This window comes from Salmo salar, chromosome 11 (genome assembly GCF_965601325.2).
Source record: "Salmo salar chromosome 11, fSalSal1, whole genome shotgun sequence".
Classification (NCBI taxonomy): domain Eukaryota; kingdom Metazoa; phylum Chordata; class Actinopteri; order Salmoniformes; family Salmonidae; genus Salmo; species Salmo salar.
The window spans coordinates 107,366,956-107,384,951 of NC_138301.1; the positions used below are offsets into that span (position 1 = coordinate 107,366,956).

At 40.0% G+C, this 17,996-nt stretch overlaps 2 protein-coding genes across 2 annotated transcripts; both read left to right on the forward strand.

Moving 5' to 3' along the window:
• Positions 1-45: 45 nt before the first annotated feature.
• On the forward strand, positions 46-4,167 carry im:7138535 (protein FAM98A). Its single transcript, XM_045690073.2, has 8 exons — positions 46-217; positions 477-583; positions 1,032-1,151; positions 1,261-1,529; positions 1,631-1,711; positions 1,849-1,965; positions 3,317-3,463; positions 3,558-4,167. Exons 1-8 carry the CDS (start codon positions 153-155, stop codon positions 3,735-3,737), a joined length of 1,086 nt encoding a protein of 361 aa, XP_045546029.1. The 5' UTR covers positions 46-152; the 3' UTR covers positions 3,738-4,167.
• A 7,861-nt stretch (positions 4,168-12,028) lies between these two features.
• LOC106563405 (uncharacterized) lies at positions 12,029-17,525 on the forward strand. Its single transcript, XM_045690074.2, has 14 exons — positions 12,029-12,452; positions 12,603-12,748; positions 12,998-13,083; positions 13,278-13,374; positions 13,467-13,750; positions 13,849-14,012; positions 14,106-14,255; positions 14,383-14,454; positions 14,613-14,724; positions 14,822-14,880; positions 14,973-15,120; positions 15,211-15,286; positions 15,380-15,524; positions 15,724-17,525. The coding sequence occupies exons 2-14, from the start codon at positions 12,620-12,622 to the stop codon at positions 17,373-17,375; spliced, it is 3,174 nt and encodes a 1,057-aa protein (XP_045546030.1). The 5' UTR covers positions 12,029-12,452; positions 12,603-12,619; the 3' UTR covers positions 17,376-17,525.
• Positions 17,526-17,996: the final 471 nt, after the last annotated feature.

Consider the following 17,996-nt stretch of genomic DNA (forward strand, 5'->3'; position numbering starts at 1 on the left):
CGATCTATTAACCTTGCCTTGAATCCATTGTATACATACAGAACCCGGAAGTACAGAGCTTCTGCAACTTTTTAACTAAACATTTGGGAAAGACGGGAAAGGAAAATTACTTGTTGCAAATGCAATAGCTACATGATTGGATATATGTTTCAATGTGTTCTATTGAGTCTATAATGGAGAGAGATATAGGAACAATATATGCTATAAAGTCTATTGGGTGAGTTTGTACGTTTATTTTGAAAACAGATTAGCTTATGTCTGCGACCTAGCTAACGGATGTCAGAAGCCTAGCTACCAGACGTGCTGCACGTGCCAGATGGGATAGACAAGTAAATAGTACAAGAGTAGCTCAACTAGTGACTGAGAGGCTCAGTTTAATAAGTTTGCTTTCGCTACTGCGTGTTTTCTGAACCTTAACTATCTATGTAGCTATTACGTGTTGCTTGATCGCGGTCATTACTTTAACATTATTTCAGGTACACAAGCAGTGTCTGTGTCAGACGGTGCAGGTGTGATGAGCTTCCTTGTCCGCTGCTCACTTGGCTGGCGTCAGAATTGAGGGCTCTCTGCTCAGAGTTACAAGGTATAACCTTACAACTAAGTCATGCAATTGTACATGATACAAGGGTAGCAACTAGAAGGTGCACCTACAGACACTTGCTATATACAGACACACCTACTAGTTTGGACACACCTAATTCCAGGGTTTTTTATTTTTTATATTTTCTACATTGTAGAATAATAGTGAAGACATCAAAACTATGAAATAACACATATGGAATCATGTAACCAAAAAAGTGTTCATTCAAAATGTTATTTGAGATTCTTCAAAGTAGCCAACCTTTGCCTTGATGACAGCTTTGAGCTTTGCACACTATATATATGATTTTTATTTTCACATACACAGGACAGGTGAAGTGAAATGTGTTGTTTTACAGGGTCAGTCATAGTAGTACGGTGTCCCTGAAGCACATTAGAGCTACGTGCCTTGCTCAATTATGGCGTGTGTGTTTGGTACGCATGCATTTCAGACCGAAAGACTGGTGTTGTCCTAGTAGGGGAGTTGCGGACCCTGCTGACCGAGTTACTTTGTCCCTACACTGCACTGACCACAGATCCACTGAGTCCTCCTCTCCTCAACAAAGTCACTGGTGAGAGATTAGGCAGGTGGGAGTTCTTGAAATGTCAAAGTGTTGAAACGAAGTGAATAATGTAAGTTGTGTATTGTTGATGCTATTGTCCTTATGGTCTTATTTGCAGAGTTCATGGTGTCAGAATTACAAGCAGCACGCATACTTCAACATAAAGAATTACATCCAGAGGATGAGAAGAGTGAAGTTAAATCTGAGAAAGAGCAGAGAGTGGAAGATCCCAGCATTGTTGATACAAAGAACTGGTGTAAAGAATATGAAGATGGCCAGGAGATGGAACAAGGTGACAGGAAGGAAGAAACAGAGCGTGAATTGGCTCTGTTGCTTCAAACCCTAAACATGGACGAGTCTTCACGACTTACAGATGTGTGCCATCAGGTAAGGAGGAGGCTGACTCAGACAGGATGTGATATGAAAAGTGTCTGCAGAATTTTGCTGTTGATACAGTGCCCACTTCTCTATCACGCTTTACTATTCAGGTGGAGTCACGTCTTGCGATATTGCCGTGTGGCTATGTGACAGAACCTCTGCTTGACACCAATCTCAACTCTGAGCAATGGGTAGGTTGTCAAGAGGGGAGGGGGAGGGGGGGGGGGGGGGGGGTTCCTCATGACAATGCTCAAGATTGTCAGTGTATTTGGTACCTTAATTATTCACCAGGTTATTCATTTCTGTATTGGTTTTTCCACCTATTTAGAGGCATGTCCAGAAGATAAATCAGGCTCTATTAGAGGACTATCATTGTCGACGCCAAATGATGATCAAACGTTTTCAGGTCACACTTCAGTCCTTTGCCTGGGGAGAGAAAGAAAAGGTATGCAACACTGCCTCTCTACTAAACGTTACTTAATATGCAGGCTAAATCGATACTGAGTGTACAAAACATTAATCACCTTCCTAATATTGAGTTGCACCCCCTTTTGCCCTCAGAACAGCCTCAATTCTTTGGTTTTGAAAGCATTCCACATGGATGCTGGCCCATGTTGACTCCAATGCTTCCCACAGTTGTGTCAAGTTGGCTGGATGTCCTTTGGGTGGTGTACCATTGTTGATACAAACGGGAAACTGTTGAGTTCTTGACATACTCAAACCGGTCTGCCTGGCATCTACTACCATACCCCGTTCAAAGGCACTTCAATATTTTGTCTTGCCCCTTCACCATCTGAATGGCAAACCTACACAATCCATGTCTCAAGGCTTAAAAAACATTCTTTAACCTGTCTCCTCCCCTTCATCTACACTGATTGAAGTGGATTTAACAAGTGACATCAATAAGGGGTCGTAGCTTTCACCTGGTCAGTCTGTCATTGGAAAAATCAAGTGTTCCTAATGTATGTCCACATTAAAAGCACTAGAGTGCATTGTAGTCAATGGGGCGCAAACGCAAGGCCACGTCGAGCAGAATTAGCAGGCATGTGCATAGCACAGAAATGGACTTTGTTCCTATCTTCACAGCTTCAGGCAGCATGCTGCGCCCCATGTGGAACAGTCTGTAAGGCGTTGCCAGCACTGACCTTTGGATCATATCTGCTAAATATGGTAGTGTGATAAGATCTCCAACTCCTAAGGACCATATTCCATCAGACCTGGGTCTCCAGAATAAGTCCAAAAAATGTCTGGAGTTGCAAGAATCCACAATTGTACTCCACAAAAATACATTACAGTATAAAACAAACATAAACATGCCCTTTTCTTGCATTGGCGCAATGTTTCCCTCCCCTGGATACCAGGTGACAGGTTTTCATTGAATAGGGTCAGACAGAGGATCTTGAGAGGGAGAGTCTGCAGTGAACAGCAAGTTAATGCATGTCAGTCAGGAGCAAAAAGTTGAAGTCCTCAGATGTAAAATCAAGGAAGAAGCTTGAGTTTCACCATGGTGACATGAGGTGTGATGAGCAACAGAATTTTTTGCATTCAGTGAGCATTTACTGAGAGCACAGCAAAGCGCAGGGACGAAGTCAGAACCAGAAGTGTAGTTCCACAGTCAGCAAGAAAATTAGGATTGACGATCTGTGTAAGTCAGCGTTAAGTTTTTGCATATATATCTGAATATAGACTTTTGACAGTAACACAGATCCCCAAAATATATTGTTGAGTTTTATATTCCTTTATTGTTAGTAGCTTCATGTATATTAATGGTAAACCTGTTTCCATGTACTCCACAGGAGCGCAGTGAAGTGCTTGCCTCAATACCTCCACTCTCATCACTTCCTCTCGTATCCCAAGTCTCCATGTCTCTTCTGCTTGCAGCAAGAAAAGACCAATCTTACATTTTACCAGTAAAGGCAGGGGAAAGCACTGAAGTCTACAAGGTATGCTGTAGCTAACTAGCTTTGAGTTTTGTTAGATTTTTAGAATGAAGATAAAGAGATGAATTATTCTGTCTTCTCCTCTGTCTCTGTGAAGGTATTGATGGGCAGTGTACCAGACCGGGGTGGACGGCCAGGAGAAATTGAGGCCCCCATGCCCATGTGGGAGGGACGGAGAGAGGGAGGAGGGAGGGGTCGAGGACGTGGAGGGCCACGCGGAGGGGGTGGTCAGAAACGACAGAACCGTTCTGGAAAAAAGACAAACAAACGAGAGTAACACAATAGGTTGTATGAAGGAAATGACAAGGTAGAATTTAGCAACATGGAGATAAAGACAAACCCACAAGCAGGAATATTTCAATATTAAAATACACTTTGTTTAACATTAATATAATTAATGCAGATCCACAAAGTCCTGAAATTTTGCAAAAAGTCAAATTTATCAACAAAAACGTGTTGATGTGGAATTTAAATTAAATTGAAGAAATGTTAATAAGGATAGGCTATAATTGATTTGTGATATTTTTGAGGGGGACAAATAGGAAGTTGATTATGTGGATAAAAAAAATATAGTATTTTTTTTTTTAGATACTTTAGAATATATTGCTTATGTTAGAAACCTGTAGAGTCTATTCGTTTGATTGATTACTTCAATACCGTTTAAATGGTACTATCTGTTTAAATAAAGCCTTAAGTACTTCCTTGTACTTTTGTACTTTTGTTTTATCACCATGAGAAAACACAGATATAAATGTCATAGTCCTGTATGGCGGGTATGTATGATGATGAAACATAACTATGGATGAGCAACTATACATTATAGTATCTTTTCCATTATGTACTGACCACTTCAAATGATATTTTTGACTTCAGTACAGACCAATGGTTTATATATACACTAGATGACTGATGGGGTCCGATGTTGAAGCCACCGTGCCTCTGTAACAGGGTTATATTGGTGATTCCCCTTGCCACTTTATTGTTAAGCCAATGGGTTTCTGCTTTTATTTTTGTCTTGCCTTCACCTACTCGACATGGCATCTTATTGGCTGGTTTGCGTAGCGTGCTTACGAGAGAGGATGTTTGTTAGAATCGTCCCAGTGAACAAGCACCAAACCAGCGGTAAATTGTTGGTTGATAAGCACTGCACGTCAAAAGTTATTTTTATACTCCCAAGTGATGATTTAAATTTACATCAATTTGTTTGTAAATGTTATTAGAACACCACACATAAGATGTGGCGTTTTTTGGTGAATATTTGTTGTGCATTTTGTTGTAGAGAATTCCAGCTAATACTAGCTAGCAACTTACTGTGTCTGGTGGGGGGGGTTGTATATTTTGTACAGTGCGTGAGTGCAGTTGGATGGTGAGCCGTGGGTTGCATGACGTGCAATTTTGTGTTGTTTCTATCGGGTACATTGTTCAAAATATTATATTGTAATTGTATTATTTTGGTAACTACATTGCCCAGTGAACAAGCACCAAACCAGCGTGCGTGAGTACAGCGTTGGATGGTGAGCCGTGCATTGCATGACGTGCAGTTTTGTGCGGTTTCTATCAGAATACATCTCCATGACTGGTGCTACAAGTTGGAGTTCGTGTCGTTGATTGATTGATTGTTCACAACGCAAGAAGAGTACTGTTACACCTCCATCTTGGCACTCCCCCACCGTTGTAAGTGGGGGTTATAGAAAACATTTTGTTTTTGCCACATTTATTCTATTAGACACTTAAAAGGGAAAATAAAACTATCTTTAGGTATTTTTTCCACTAGTCCACTGTTTGCATCATCATGATGTGGCCGGCAACACTTTGCTTCTTGAAAGTCCAATTCTTTGAAAACTTAACGCGCACATGTATAACATTGTGGGACCTTTAACAGTGGACTAATTAAAAAAAGTTGACTGGATTTTCACTTTTAGAATATTACTGTCCCCAATACAACAAAATACTTAAATACATGCCATTTTGTCCTTGAAACATTTAATTGAAATACTGTTGAATTCCATTCATTCTATGGAGGACTACTTCTGAGGAGTGACAATAAAGTGTTTTTTTCTCAAAGTTGATGGAATGTCACGTCCTACTTATACCAGTACACTCGTAACAACCTAAGTATTACGAAACTTATATTCGATTAAATAAGCCACACGTAGCAAATAAGCCAGTACACTTTTGTTTACCAAATTCTTCTCATTGACCACAATACAAAAACTCCTCGCCTGATGATCGAAAACACGGCACCTGCTGGAGAAGACAGATTTCGGGCCCTGCTATCCCTCTTGCTTCGTCTCTTCCTCTCTGAGCCGACGTCGTCGTGGATTTTGAACAGCGCACCTGGCTGACGCCGGGGGCCAGCCCGGTTACAAAACGAATGCAATCACTGTTCACCTAGTGCAAACTACTCTCACCAGGGTAACCAGGGCCAGATAATAAAAAAAAACACTTGAGGGGATTCGATTAACAAATATCAACAAACAAACGAGAAATAGTCACATGCAAACAAACTATTTACATTGCCAGGAATCTTAAACAAACAAATCATATTTAATAATAATAATACAAGTTTTAATTGCCTTTTTGTTTTTCATTTTAGTTAAAGTAGTGCCATATTGTTTTAACTCATTTATAAAGTGAAAAAAGTTAGGTTTTGACTTATCCCATTTGCATTAGCCCGTTTGCATTTGTGAATATGAAATTTACCTAGTATTATTAGCAGTTGAATTAAATATACTACATCTTTATCAGAATTTCTGAAATAAATCATATCAAAACCATTAAATAGTACAACCGGTCCTATTTTTTTTTTAAACAAAATTCTGTATGTCAATCCCCCAAAAATCTACTATAAATACAGGCAAAAAACACATGCAAAATAGTCTCCTCCATTCCACAGAAATCACAGTTATATTTAGCTTGAATCTTTCCAAAACACGTTTCACAGGATAAATTCTATGTAACATTTTAAGTGAAACTTCCTTTACTTTGTTACTGATACAATATTTGTTAGCAATTTTCCATGCTTTCCCCCATTGTATATCACCATTGCTATTTGACCAAAATAATATTGCTGAGGGAATTGTAGTATCACAAACAATATTCCTAATCTGTTTATTACTACATTTATCTTTGATGTTAATATTGCCAATGAATATATTTTTATGTAAATCTAATGTTACTTAAATCAACCACAGAGGAATTTAAAAGAGATACAACCCCCCCTTGGAATCGCATCAAAAACAATTGCATATTCTTTCGGGGTTATTGGAATTTTAAACTTATCAAGAAATTCCCCATATGAGAGTAGATATCCATCCTCATTCAGTAACTGACCAACCAAAAATGTTATTCTCAAACCAGTTATGAAAAAAAAGAGACTTATTTTTAAATCGTATATCTTTGTTGTTCCATAAAAAGTATCTGTGAGGGGAAAAATTGTGTTTATACGCTAACATCCAAGCTAAAATTGCCTGCTTATGGAATTTGGCCAACTTTACTGGGATTTTATCAACATCAAAATTACAACAAAGCAAAAATTCTAAACCACCAACAGTCAAATAAATACTTAGCGAAGACATTCCAAATACTGTTCTGGTTCTTAACATACTTCAGAATCCAATTTATTTTACAAGTATTATTTAGAGTATTGAAATCTAAAACCTCAAGACCTCCTTGTTCTTGGGTATTAGTGAGAATATCTTTTTGTAGATAGTGAGGCTTGTTCCTCCAAATACAATTATAAAGGATCTTATCTAAGTCCTTCACAATTTTAGGGGGTAAGTCAAGTGATAACGAGACATAAACCGATCTGGATAACCCTTCAGCTTTGGATAATAAAACCCGACCGTATAACGAAATATCTCTCATCAACCAGAGGTTCAGTTTCTTCTTAGTTTTCTCAATAATGGGGTTAAAGTTACATTTACATTATTATTTTTTATTTTTTTTCATTTAGCAGACACTCTTATCCAGAGCGACTTACAGTAGTGAATGCATACATTTCATACATTTTCTTTTTTTCCCCCCGTGCTGGTCCCCCGTGGGAATCGAACCCACAACCCTGGCGTTGCAAACACCATGCTCTACCAACTGAGCCACACGGGACTAGTTCAATTCACTCCTTTGTTTTTAATCCTTGCATAAAACAATTCCAAGATAAGTAACCTTATCTTTAATTGGGATACCATATACTTCCTGTAAAATACAATCCTTGAGTGGAAATAAGGCTGACTTATTGATATTAATTTTCAAACCCGAAACTAAGGAAAAGTCGTCAATACAGGAAACTGCTTTAGAAACCTCATTCCTGTCTCTTAAAAAATATAGTGGTATCAGCCAGTTGACATAGTTTAAATTCATTGCCAAGTGCTGAAAATTCCCTTTCTTGATATGAAGAGCCATAATTTGAGTAACCAATAAAAATAAAAATTGACTAATTGGGCAGCCTTGCCTAATGCCACGGCCAATATCAAATCTTTGGGATGTCCCGTGAGCTAATTTTACAGAGCTAGTACAACCACTATATAAAGTTTGGACTGCTTTAAAAAAAAAGTCACCAAACCCCAAAAAACATATTGCTTTGAACATAAACTCATGTTCTACAGTGTCAAAAGCTTTATAAAATCAACAAACATAAGAAAACTATCATCAAGGATGAGGTCATTATAGTCAAGCATATCTAAGGTCAACCTGATGTTATTACTAATGTGTCGACCATGCATAAAACCAGATTGTTCTTCATCAATTATATGATGCAAGCCTTGTTTCAACCTCTTAGCAAACTCAACGGCAAATAATTTCACATCATTATTCAACAGGCTAATCGGTCTCCAGTGGTCTATATAAAGAGTATCCTTATTAGGTTTGGGAATCAAAGTAATTACACCTTGCTTTAAGGAAGCCGGTAACTACCCTTTTTCTATTGATTCTTGAAACATAGCAAGAATGAAAGGAATCAATTTATCGTTGAATGCTTTATTAAACTCGCTTATTAAACCATCATTTCCAGGGGACCTATTGTCCTTAAGGCTTTTAATACAGTCTTATCTCAGTTTCAGATAACTCATCACAAAAATCCCTAAAATCATTATCTATCTTCTTAGCAATGTTTGCTACATTGTCTAAGAAAAGATCCATATTGGAAGTTGGCTGGGCTGATGTATACAGATTCTGATAAAACTGGGCAACATGCTGAGAGATTTATTTTGGATTTTCATTGGGAGTATTAATATATATATGGAAGTCTTTTCACCTGCCCTTTTTTCTAAATTAAAAACATATTTTGTATTTCTCTCTTCCTCTTCCATCCATTTTCGTCTTGATCTTACAAACGCTCCCCGGGCCTTTTCCTCATAGATACAGTCTAACTGCATTTGCAACGATGATATCTCCAGTAATTCCTTATTAGTTAGTTCAGTTTTTTAGTATAATCCATTATTCCCTTTATGATGTCATATTCTTTCTCTCTCTTGGCACAAGCAATTTCTTTCCCCATTGAAACAGCTAAAAGCCATGTCAAATTTAATTCGCTCCCAGTAACTTCCAAACGTATTCATAACACAGGCACAATTCCAGTATTTATCAATAATTCCAGCTACTTCCTTCTTAAATACTTAATTCTCACATAAAGTCTTGTTCATTTTCCAGTAACCTTTACTAATTTTTTTTGTTGACAAACCATGCATATTTATCTTTATTGAGACCCTTTGTGGTCTGTTAAAATCAATGGTTCAATCGAGACTGTATCAACCTTGTCAGCCATATCTTCAGATATCAGCCAGAAATCAATACGGGATTGTATAGATAAATCTTTGGTACTCCAAAAACATAATCTTATCTGGGTTCTTATGTCTCCAAATATCTAGAACACCTAACCTTAGACATATATTCCTTATCTCACAAACATAATTGCTATCCTTAGGAGGCCATCTATCTAGATCATCATGTAATACTGTATTAAAATCTCCACCCCATATTACTTTGGCCAATGGAAATTTAGACATTTTACTTATTTTCCTCTCAATGTATCTAAATAAAATAGTTACTTGACTTGTTATTGGAAGCATAAGTATTTACAACAATGAATTGAACGTGGTTGACATCTACCAATAGTATAATCCATCTCCCTGTATTATCTGCTTCATGACTCAATACATGACCCTTAAAGTTGCCTTTTAAAATAGCGACACCTGCTGACCGATTAGTACCAAATGAAAACCAAATATCATTCCCCCATTGACACTTCCAAAACGCAGCATCTGTGGAACAGGCATGAGTTTCTTGAATTAAATAAAAGTCGGCACTCTTACCCTTACAATACAAAAATAAAGATTTCCTTTTCAAAATATTACGGATTCCCCTGGCATTAATAGAAAAAACAGAAATGGACATTTACTATCACAGTGACTATATGACGAATATTAAACGTGTACACGTTCACATGAATCGGGTTCTCACAAAAAGAAAATTTCTTACTAGTTGCAAATAAAAACAGTCCTTTGCGCCACGCAAGTGGTTGACCTAAATTATATTTTTTATACAATTGCAAATAACATTGTACCATAGATTGGTAAAAACGAATAGCCATCAAGCTAACATTAAGTGTCAGTGCGAATTTCCCTGCCATAAAAAATATATATAAAAAAAGTTTGGCTCACACAAACAATGCTCTTTCCTCAATAAATAAAACGTTTTATCAGATGCAAATAAAACTCAGTCCTGCACAACTCACTTGATAAGTCCAGCAGTCAACAAGCTAGAAGTCAGCGTGAATTTCCCTTCCATTAACAAAAGCCTTGGCTCCCGCAAAGTATGCACTTTTCCCTTCCTTGCTCTCTCAATCATCGGCCACAGACGATTCCGAGCTTCTTTGTCAAATGCTGTCAGATCCTCCTTGAACCTCAGGTTCTTCTTCTTTAAATAGTCATTTTTCTTCGCACTTTTCCATGTCATATCCCTCGTTGTCCTCGAGATGAATCTCATGGTCACTGGTCGTGGTGGCTGTGTTTTCCCACCATCTCTCAGCAGACCCAGGAGGTGCACTACATCCAGAGAACCTGCAACAACATTTCACGCCTCCTCCGGGACTAATGCCCTGCAAATGTCCTTCAATCTTGCTTTGATGTTCTCGTCAGATTTTTCTGCTTTTCCATAAATTCGAAGATTCCATCTCAGACTATACCGGACATTCTCGTTTACTTTTGACTCCATTTCAGTGAGTTTCTTCTCCTGCTTTGCAACCTGAATTTTCAATGTTGCGTTCTGCTGCTTCAGAGTTTTTACTTCCTCAGCATTGAAATCAATTGATTTCTTCAGGTTAACGATGCTGATAGCGTTCTTTTTCACCAAATTCATGATGTCATCTGCGCTCTCTTTGATTTTAACCGTGAGGATGCGGAAGATGATGTCCTGTAGCTGGCTCATTGATGGTTCACTTCTCATCTTCTTTGGAAGTTGCTCCTTGGTTGGGAATTTCGGGTATGAATCACATTCACCCCCCTTTTTTACACTGCAAGCATATGAGTGAGTTTCAACAATGCCTCTTTTCTCCTAGGAAGTTTCAACATCCATTATCTCAGCAACAGTTGGGTCATGTCCTGATTCCATGCTACTAGCTATGAAGACTAACTTAAAAAACACGCTGAAACTTTCCTAGCTAGCTTGTTCGTTGGAAATCGTCAAACATATATTTCAATGGTTTGATTAATTACAAAATTATTCAAAATAGCTAAATTGTATGGTTAGATATCATTTTTTGTGAGAAAAAAACAAACAAATTGCAACTGCAGTCTAAAACTATACACTTTGTGAGAAAACCCTGAAATTGTACCTCAGCTAGAAATGTTACACCCTCTCATGTCGCCATCTTGAGCCCCCCCCCCCTCTCTCAGTGGTACAGCCATGCATCTGAACCGTGCCCATCACACCTTTTTTAGGCACAGGTGACCGGAAGTATAATCAAATGTTGATGGCGGCGGGATGAGAGGACCAAAGACGTGCAACAAGATCGGCTCCATTATTTTTCAATTTACCTGTCGAAATTTAGGATCTGTAAGTAATTTGAGCAAGTCATGTGAGGAACGCTTCTTCTGAGAAATGCTAGCATAGCCAATTTTAAAGCTTCTCATAGGCCAATTCATATCATCAGCAATCCAGGGTTTATATACATCATTGAGGGAGTTATATTAACCTGAGTCACGGTGCACCGTCTATGGCCCGTGACCTTAACGGGCAAAAACGGTGAGGGAGGAGCGACCTCAAATTGAACAGTAATCGGTGCCGCTTTATCATGCTGTCAACAAGGCATCAATGATGCACCGTCCAGAATAATAAAACATATATTTTCCATAAAGGTGCTTAATCTAGCTTAGGCTACATCACTTTTCTGTTGAGCCACAGGTGATCCATTATATTGACCAGTAAATAACAATGAAAATACATGTTTTAGGCAGTCGGAGGAGCAAGACCAGGTGGGACCATTCTAATCTAGCCAATGAGAGGCAGATAAACCTGACAACAGGAACAACTCCGATATAAAGTGTTTTTTCTCAAAATTGCTTGGATGTCACGTGTCCTACGTATATCAGTACACTCATAGCAACATGAGCATTTCGAAACTTCTAATCGATAAAATAAACCACACGTAGCAAATAAACCATGACATTTTTTTTTTGTTAACCAAATTCGACACATTGACCTCCATACAAAAACACGCCACCTGCTGAAGACATATTTTGGGCACAGTTATCCCTCTTGCTTCGCCTCTTCTCAGTTTGAGGCGATTTCGCCGTGGGCTTTGAACGCGGCACTTGGCTCACACCCGGTAGATAGTCCCGTAACAAAACTTTTTTTTAACCCGGTGTAAACTCCTCTCACCGGTGTAACCCGGGCCAGATAATCGAATTCCCTCAGTGGCGGTAGGATGAGAGGATCAAAGAAGTGCAACAACATCGTCTCCATAATTTTTCTACGTAGCTGTCCACATTTACGTTTTGTAAGTGATTTGAGCAAAGTCAGTGGATTTGAGGACCATTGTAGTTTCGTGCAAATTGTTTCTATAGCTTGTCCCAGCCTCGGTTTTGTATAGTGATGTCGTTTTCAAAGGCCTCTACTTTAAACTGTTTTTTTGTTTTTTTTGAAACAGCCGAATTGGATCTACCAATGCCAAACCCCACGGACGACCGTCTGCGCGTGGTGGCCGTGATACATGCTTTGAAAGCATCTGGAGTTCGCGTGAAAAATTGGAAGAACTTCTTCAATGGGCAATACACGAGTGGCCCTGTCAGAACGGTAACAAACATGAACAAAATGTTCCCTGAACGGTTAACCTCAATGCTTCAATAAAGTTTGTTGTCCACACACAGACAATACTGCGCCATGTTAGACATTTTGATTACTTGTTGAGTGATGATTACACCCAAGGCCACATTTCTTGAATATTCAAATCTATTAATCATAAGTTGCAATCTACCAATGTTGTGTGATTGTTGTAGAAAGCATTTATAGTACCTCTATGATCTGTAGATGGATGTCTTTCAGGAGAGCCAATCTCAATTTGCCTTTGGTCGGGACCTGATCTTGCTGCCCCAGTGCCATTTAACTGATATGAGTGGGACAGTGCCAAAGTATGTACATTTACATTTACGTCATTTAGCAGACTCTTATCCAGAGCGACTTACAAATTGGTAAACTTGAGTTGTATTTTAGCTTTAAATACAATCATAACTGGGAGATGTGATTGTAACCAGAATATATTTTAAACAATGAACAACTGGTCATGACAAACTTACAATTGAGTGATCTAACTATTCCAATTTAGGTTCTTGGTGGATGCCTGTGAATTTTTATCCCAGCATCTTCATACTGAAGGGCTGTTTCGAAAGACGGGGTCGTTGAGTCGGATCCGTGCTTTGAAGGTAAGATTGCACAGGAGAGATGTGCAGAAAAATCCACTTTCTTACCCCAATGAGTATCTTTTCTATGTTGACCATCTACCACCTCATAACAGGCTGGCCTGGAGCAGGGGGAGCCAGTCTTTTCTCTGCCACATTCAGCCACTCTGCAGTCCTGTGATGTGGCATCTCTTGTGAAGCAGTTCTTACGGGAGTTGCCCTCTCCCCTCATCCCTATGGATCTACAGGTGCCACTGTGCTGTGCACAGGGCTTAGAGGAGGAGGGGGGCCAGGAGCAGGGTAAAGATGGAGTCACTCTTCTTCTTACAGCCCTGTTCCCTCTTTCTCATTCACGGGCCCTCCGATACTTCTGCACTTTCCTTAGACAGACGGCTCAAAGGTTTGTCTCCAGAAAGTCATGATTACTTTTCCTTTCATCTGCGTTGTTCCTCCATTCACCATCAAGTTTCTCCATCTCCGATCCCTCGTTTTCACTAGATGTGAAGAGAATCGTATGGAAGTGGGCAATCTGGCCCTTGTGATTGCACCTAATTTGCTACATTGTCCAGCTGGGGGCTCTAAACTGACCGCAGGCACAGAGAGACAACTGGATAGACAAGCAGCAGTGATCAAGACGCTCATAATACATGCAGATCGTATCGGTATGTTCTGATAACTATTCATTTGTTTAGTAGCTGATGACGGGTGTTTGATTTAATGTTGACACCGATTTCAATCCTGTATACGTCCACAAGGTGTCGTTCCCCCTTCTATTATGGACATGGCAACTGTAGCAGAGTCGGGTGAATTCACTACACCCCCAGTTGATGGAGGGAGGTTTCAGGAGAGGGAAGGACTTGGTGTGTATAGGAGTTTAAGACGTCAAAGGAGGCGCAGTGTTGGAGGTGAGAGTTTTGCAATGACGAGGTCTTGAGGTTCATACTGTGAGAGTAATTTAAGAATACGCTGCTGTCAATTCATGAATTCAGTTCAAAATTATTATTATTCTTCTTTTTTGCTTGATCTCTCCAGAGATATTTGTGGATGCTCTCAGTAAATTCAAGACAGGCCGCACACACACTGGCCCTTCACATCCCACAGACGGTACGTGCATAATGTTGTGGTAAAGATATGCTTTTTGCTGCTTAATAACTGGTTGCTTAGTTCTGATGCTTTTAGTAAAAAGTTATGTCGAAATGATCTCGTTGTTAGTAATAGCCAATAGGTGTGTTGCCCCTGACTTTATAACTTTGACCCCACAGGCCAGCAAAATACAAAGACCTCTCACCACACCACACCTCAATCACCAGTCACATCCAAACGAAAATCGAGCGAAGATACTGTCCCTGATGTAGAGGGCTCTGCTAAAAAAAGGTACTTTTATTTATTTATATATATATATATATGAACCACCTCAGATTCTGTTTTAAATGTTTTACATGGAGCTAATACCATCCTTCTCTGTATACAGACGCTCTATCCATGACCTAAGAGAAGACAGCCAATCCATCAGCAAACTACACTCAAATGGTGATGTATTTGTAGCCTGTACTGCAATATAGCTTTTAGTCAGTCGAATAAGGTACGGTATGATAAGTTCTATGTTTTGACTGTCCGAGCAGATTCCGAGTCGGCAGTCGGCCAAAGCCCTTCCAGTACTCACACCTCTGTCCTGAGTGTAGTGGAGGGCAGTAGGGAGCAGGAGCTGTCTGTCACTCGCAGTGCCTCAGAGAAGAGGAGGAATCACAAAAAACATAAAACATCAAACAAGTAAATCTTAAGCATCTTACATTTAACCCTTGTTTGTCTGTTGCATTGTTTTCGTGGCTGATGAGGTGACTGTGTGTATATTTCCTAAAGGCATCCGGTGCAAGATGACAAGGCTCATCGAAGGAGATCTCTCAGATTCTTCAACATGCCAAGCTGGAGCAGCCCTGTAAGTCTGGTGCTTTTCATTCTCCTGTTCTAACACACTGGGTCTTCTGACACGCCACTCTATTGTTTGACTTCCCTGTGACTTTATTCACAGAACCCTTCCCCCACACCAATTGGGAATGACACTGAGAATTGGATCATGGGCAGTAGGACGGTATCTGATGGTATGACTGAAGCATCCAGCTCTGAGGCTGGACTGTACAGGATTCCTGTCAAAAGGATTGATGGCCCTGGACGAGGTTTGGATAGTTTTTTTTTAAATGTCCATTACATCGAGATTTTAGTCATTTAGCAGATGCTCTTATCAAGAGTGACTCAAAGTCGTAGTAAGTACGTTTTTCCTCAATAAAGAAGTTATCAACTAAATCAGTGCTAGTAGGAAAATACCATGTACGTTACTCACTTAAATACTCAATGTGACATTTTATCTGTATTCAGTTCTAGTGGGGAATGAGATGGAGGCTAAACCTGATCTGCTGAACTACAGCTTTGCTGAAAATCTTGATGACTTCCTGGATCTCGCGACATTTGACTCGCCTACCGGGACAGAAGATGGGGATTCACGTGAATTCTCTGGGCTCAAGTTGGAAAAGGAGACAATAGAGGAAACAGCTTCATACTGTCTAACTAACAGTGTATTTAGGGGTCCGGAGCAGGTTGGGATAAAAGAAGAGATGGGTCTAAGTAAGAAGCTGTCAACAGTGGATATGTCTGACAGGGTTGGTCAGAAGCCCCGTCGCCCTCGTCGCTCCATCAGTATGCCAGAGGTGACATTGGACCAACTGAGGATTCAAGATGAAATAGACAAGAAGGAGAAAACAGAGAAAGAAGATGGAGTCTTTGAGGACACCTGGGTTATGGTGGAGGAACCCCAACAAGCCAGAATCATAACTGTGGTGGATGAAGGGCTGGGTAAAGGAATGGATGAAGCAGAAGAGTTGGAGGAAAAACCATTGGTGAAGAAAGAGAAGATGACAGAGTCAGGACTCAGGTTTAAGAGGACACACCAGCGCCTGTCTTTAGCAGAGCAGCTCAGGCATTTCAACGCTCTGGCAACACTGCTCCGTAGCCCCAGGGTTCCTCCCCCGCCCCCTGAACCCCGGCTCAACGATGTCCTGCATGAGAGTCAGCGGGAAGGGGGTCAGAGGAGCTTTGTACATCTGCGTCGGCAGGGAGAAAGGGGGTTTGGACGCTCCATCAGTCACGATGGTGTTCCCGGATCTTTTCCAGGACAAGCTCCTAAAAATCAGCAGGATGAGCCAGGGGTTTTTCAAAGCCCCAGTGAGACAGTTCTATGTTTACCACCAAAGCCAACTCTAAGTCTTTATCAATTTGCCCAAGAGGGGCAGAATGAAATCCAACATACTCCAGATCCTCAACTACAACAGGATAACCCCTTGCAAACCATCCAGTATTTGTGTACTCCTCCATCACTAAATCCAAAGCAGAACCAGGAATCTCACCAAGGGCAATTTAACAAATCACAATTGCATCTCAGGGAAAGCCAAATGAAACTGTTGGAGGAACAATACACAGATTCAGGTCTGCATGACCTGCTGGAGATGCACTTGAATATATGTGATCCAAAGGAGGAGCAAGGGCAATACCTTACAGTTCCAATGCAGTTTGATAGTGTCTGTCTGAGACAGTCTATCTTAGGTGTTCTACCTCAGACCATGGTCCCCCTACAGCAGAAGCCCCAAACTACTGAAGTCAAACTTCCTCTCCCTTCTCCTCTAACCCCTCCTCTCTCTCAAACAGAAACATGCTCTCCCAGTCCCAGTGTACCCTCTTCCACAACGATAGACAGAACATCATCAACTGAACTCTACACTGATCCGTTGGTAGCTAACTGCTCTCCTACCTCTGTCACAGCTTTTGACTTTATAGAGGTCGACAGAGGGGTCTGTGAGAGGGATGGGTGTTCTCTTCCTGTGGAATTATCTCCACCCCCAGTCTTGCAGTTCAGTCACCTGGCCACCAGGAGAGGCTACAGAGATTCACCTCGCTGGCCTATCCATGATATTAGCATTGCCACAGGGGACCCCGTTCATATATACCTTGGTGCAGGGGACCCTCTGCAGATCTGACATGTACAGGACATACAAAGTGGTTCTCTGTTTGTAGTGCTTTGGTTTTGAGTATTAGGGTTTTAAAATGGGAAAATAAAACCACACAAAGAATGGCATCTGTTGCTTGATTTAATTGTGCCAAGTTATATCCTCACATTTTTATTTTATGTTTTCATGAGGTTGTTTTATTAGTCTCTTATGTTTTTTTTATTATTTTGTCATATCTCAGACTATTTAGTTTGCTTAATCTTTATGTATTCAGTTTTAATAAAAATATATTTTTTAATCCTTTTGATTTATTCATTCATATCAGATTAGTATATCCCTCTTAATAAACCAGGCATTTTCCTGATTGTTTAGAGGTTGACGTCATTCTCCTGACTTAGTAAGTACAAAGGTTTTAAAATGCGTCTGTATTCACAAACCTCTTTTGCAGACCTACACTAAGGGGAATCCTTTTGGGACTGATGCAACAACACTGCCATCTTTAGTATGCCGTGTTTTGGGTCTAGCTTGGTCATTTACACGTATTGTAGCTATGTTTAAATCAGGTTCAGACACATCAAATGTTTACCGGTGTATTTGGTAATACTGTTCAACAATCCTATAGGACTTCTAGCTAAACTGTCCAGTTAAATC

Excerpts from the sequence above, each read along its gene's own strand:
- im:7138535 (XM_045690073.2), top strand. The coding sequence starts at position 153 with ATGTGTTCTATTGAGTCTATAATGGAGAGAGATATAGGAACAATATAT. Across the intron at positions 218-476 it reads TATGCTATAAAGTCTATTGG|GTACACAAGCAGTGTCTGTG; the intron begins GTGAGTTTGTAC and ends ACATTATTTCAG. Across the intron at positions 1,152-1,260 it reads TCTCCTCAACAAAGTCACTG|AGTTCATGGTGTCAGAATTA; the intron begins GTGAGAGATTAG and ends TCTTATTTGCAG.
- LOC106563405 (XM_045690074.2), top strand. The coding sequence starts at position 12,620 with ATGCCAAACCCCACGGACGACCGTCTGCGCGTGGTGGCCGTGATACAT. Across the intron at positions 13,084-13,277 it reads ATGAGTGGGACAGTGCCAAA|GTTCTTGGTGGATGCCTGTG; the intron begins GTATGTACATTT and ends ATTCCAATTTAG. Across the intron at positions 14,725-14,821 it reads GAGGGCTCTGCTAAAAAAAG|ACGCTCTATCCATGACCTAA; the intron begins GTACTTTTATTT and ends CTCTGTATACAG.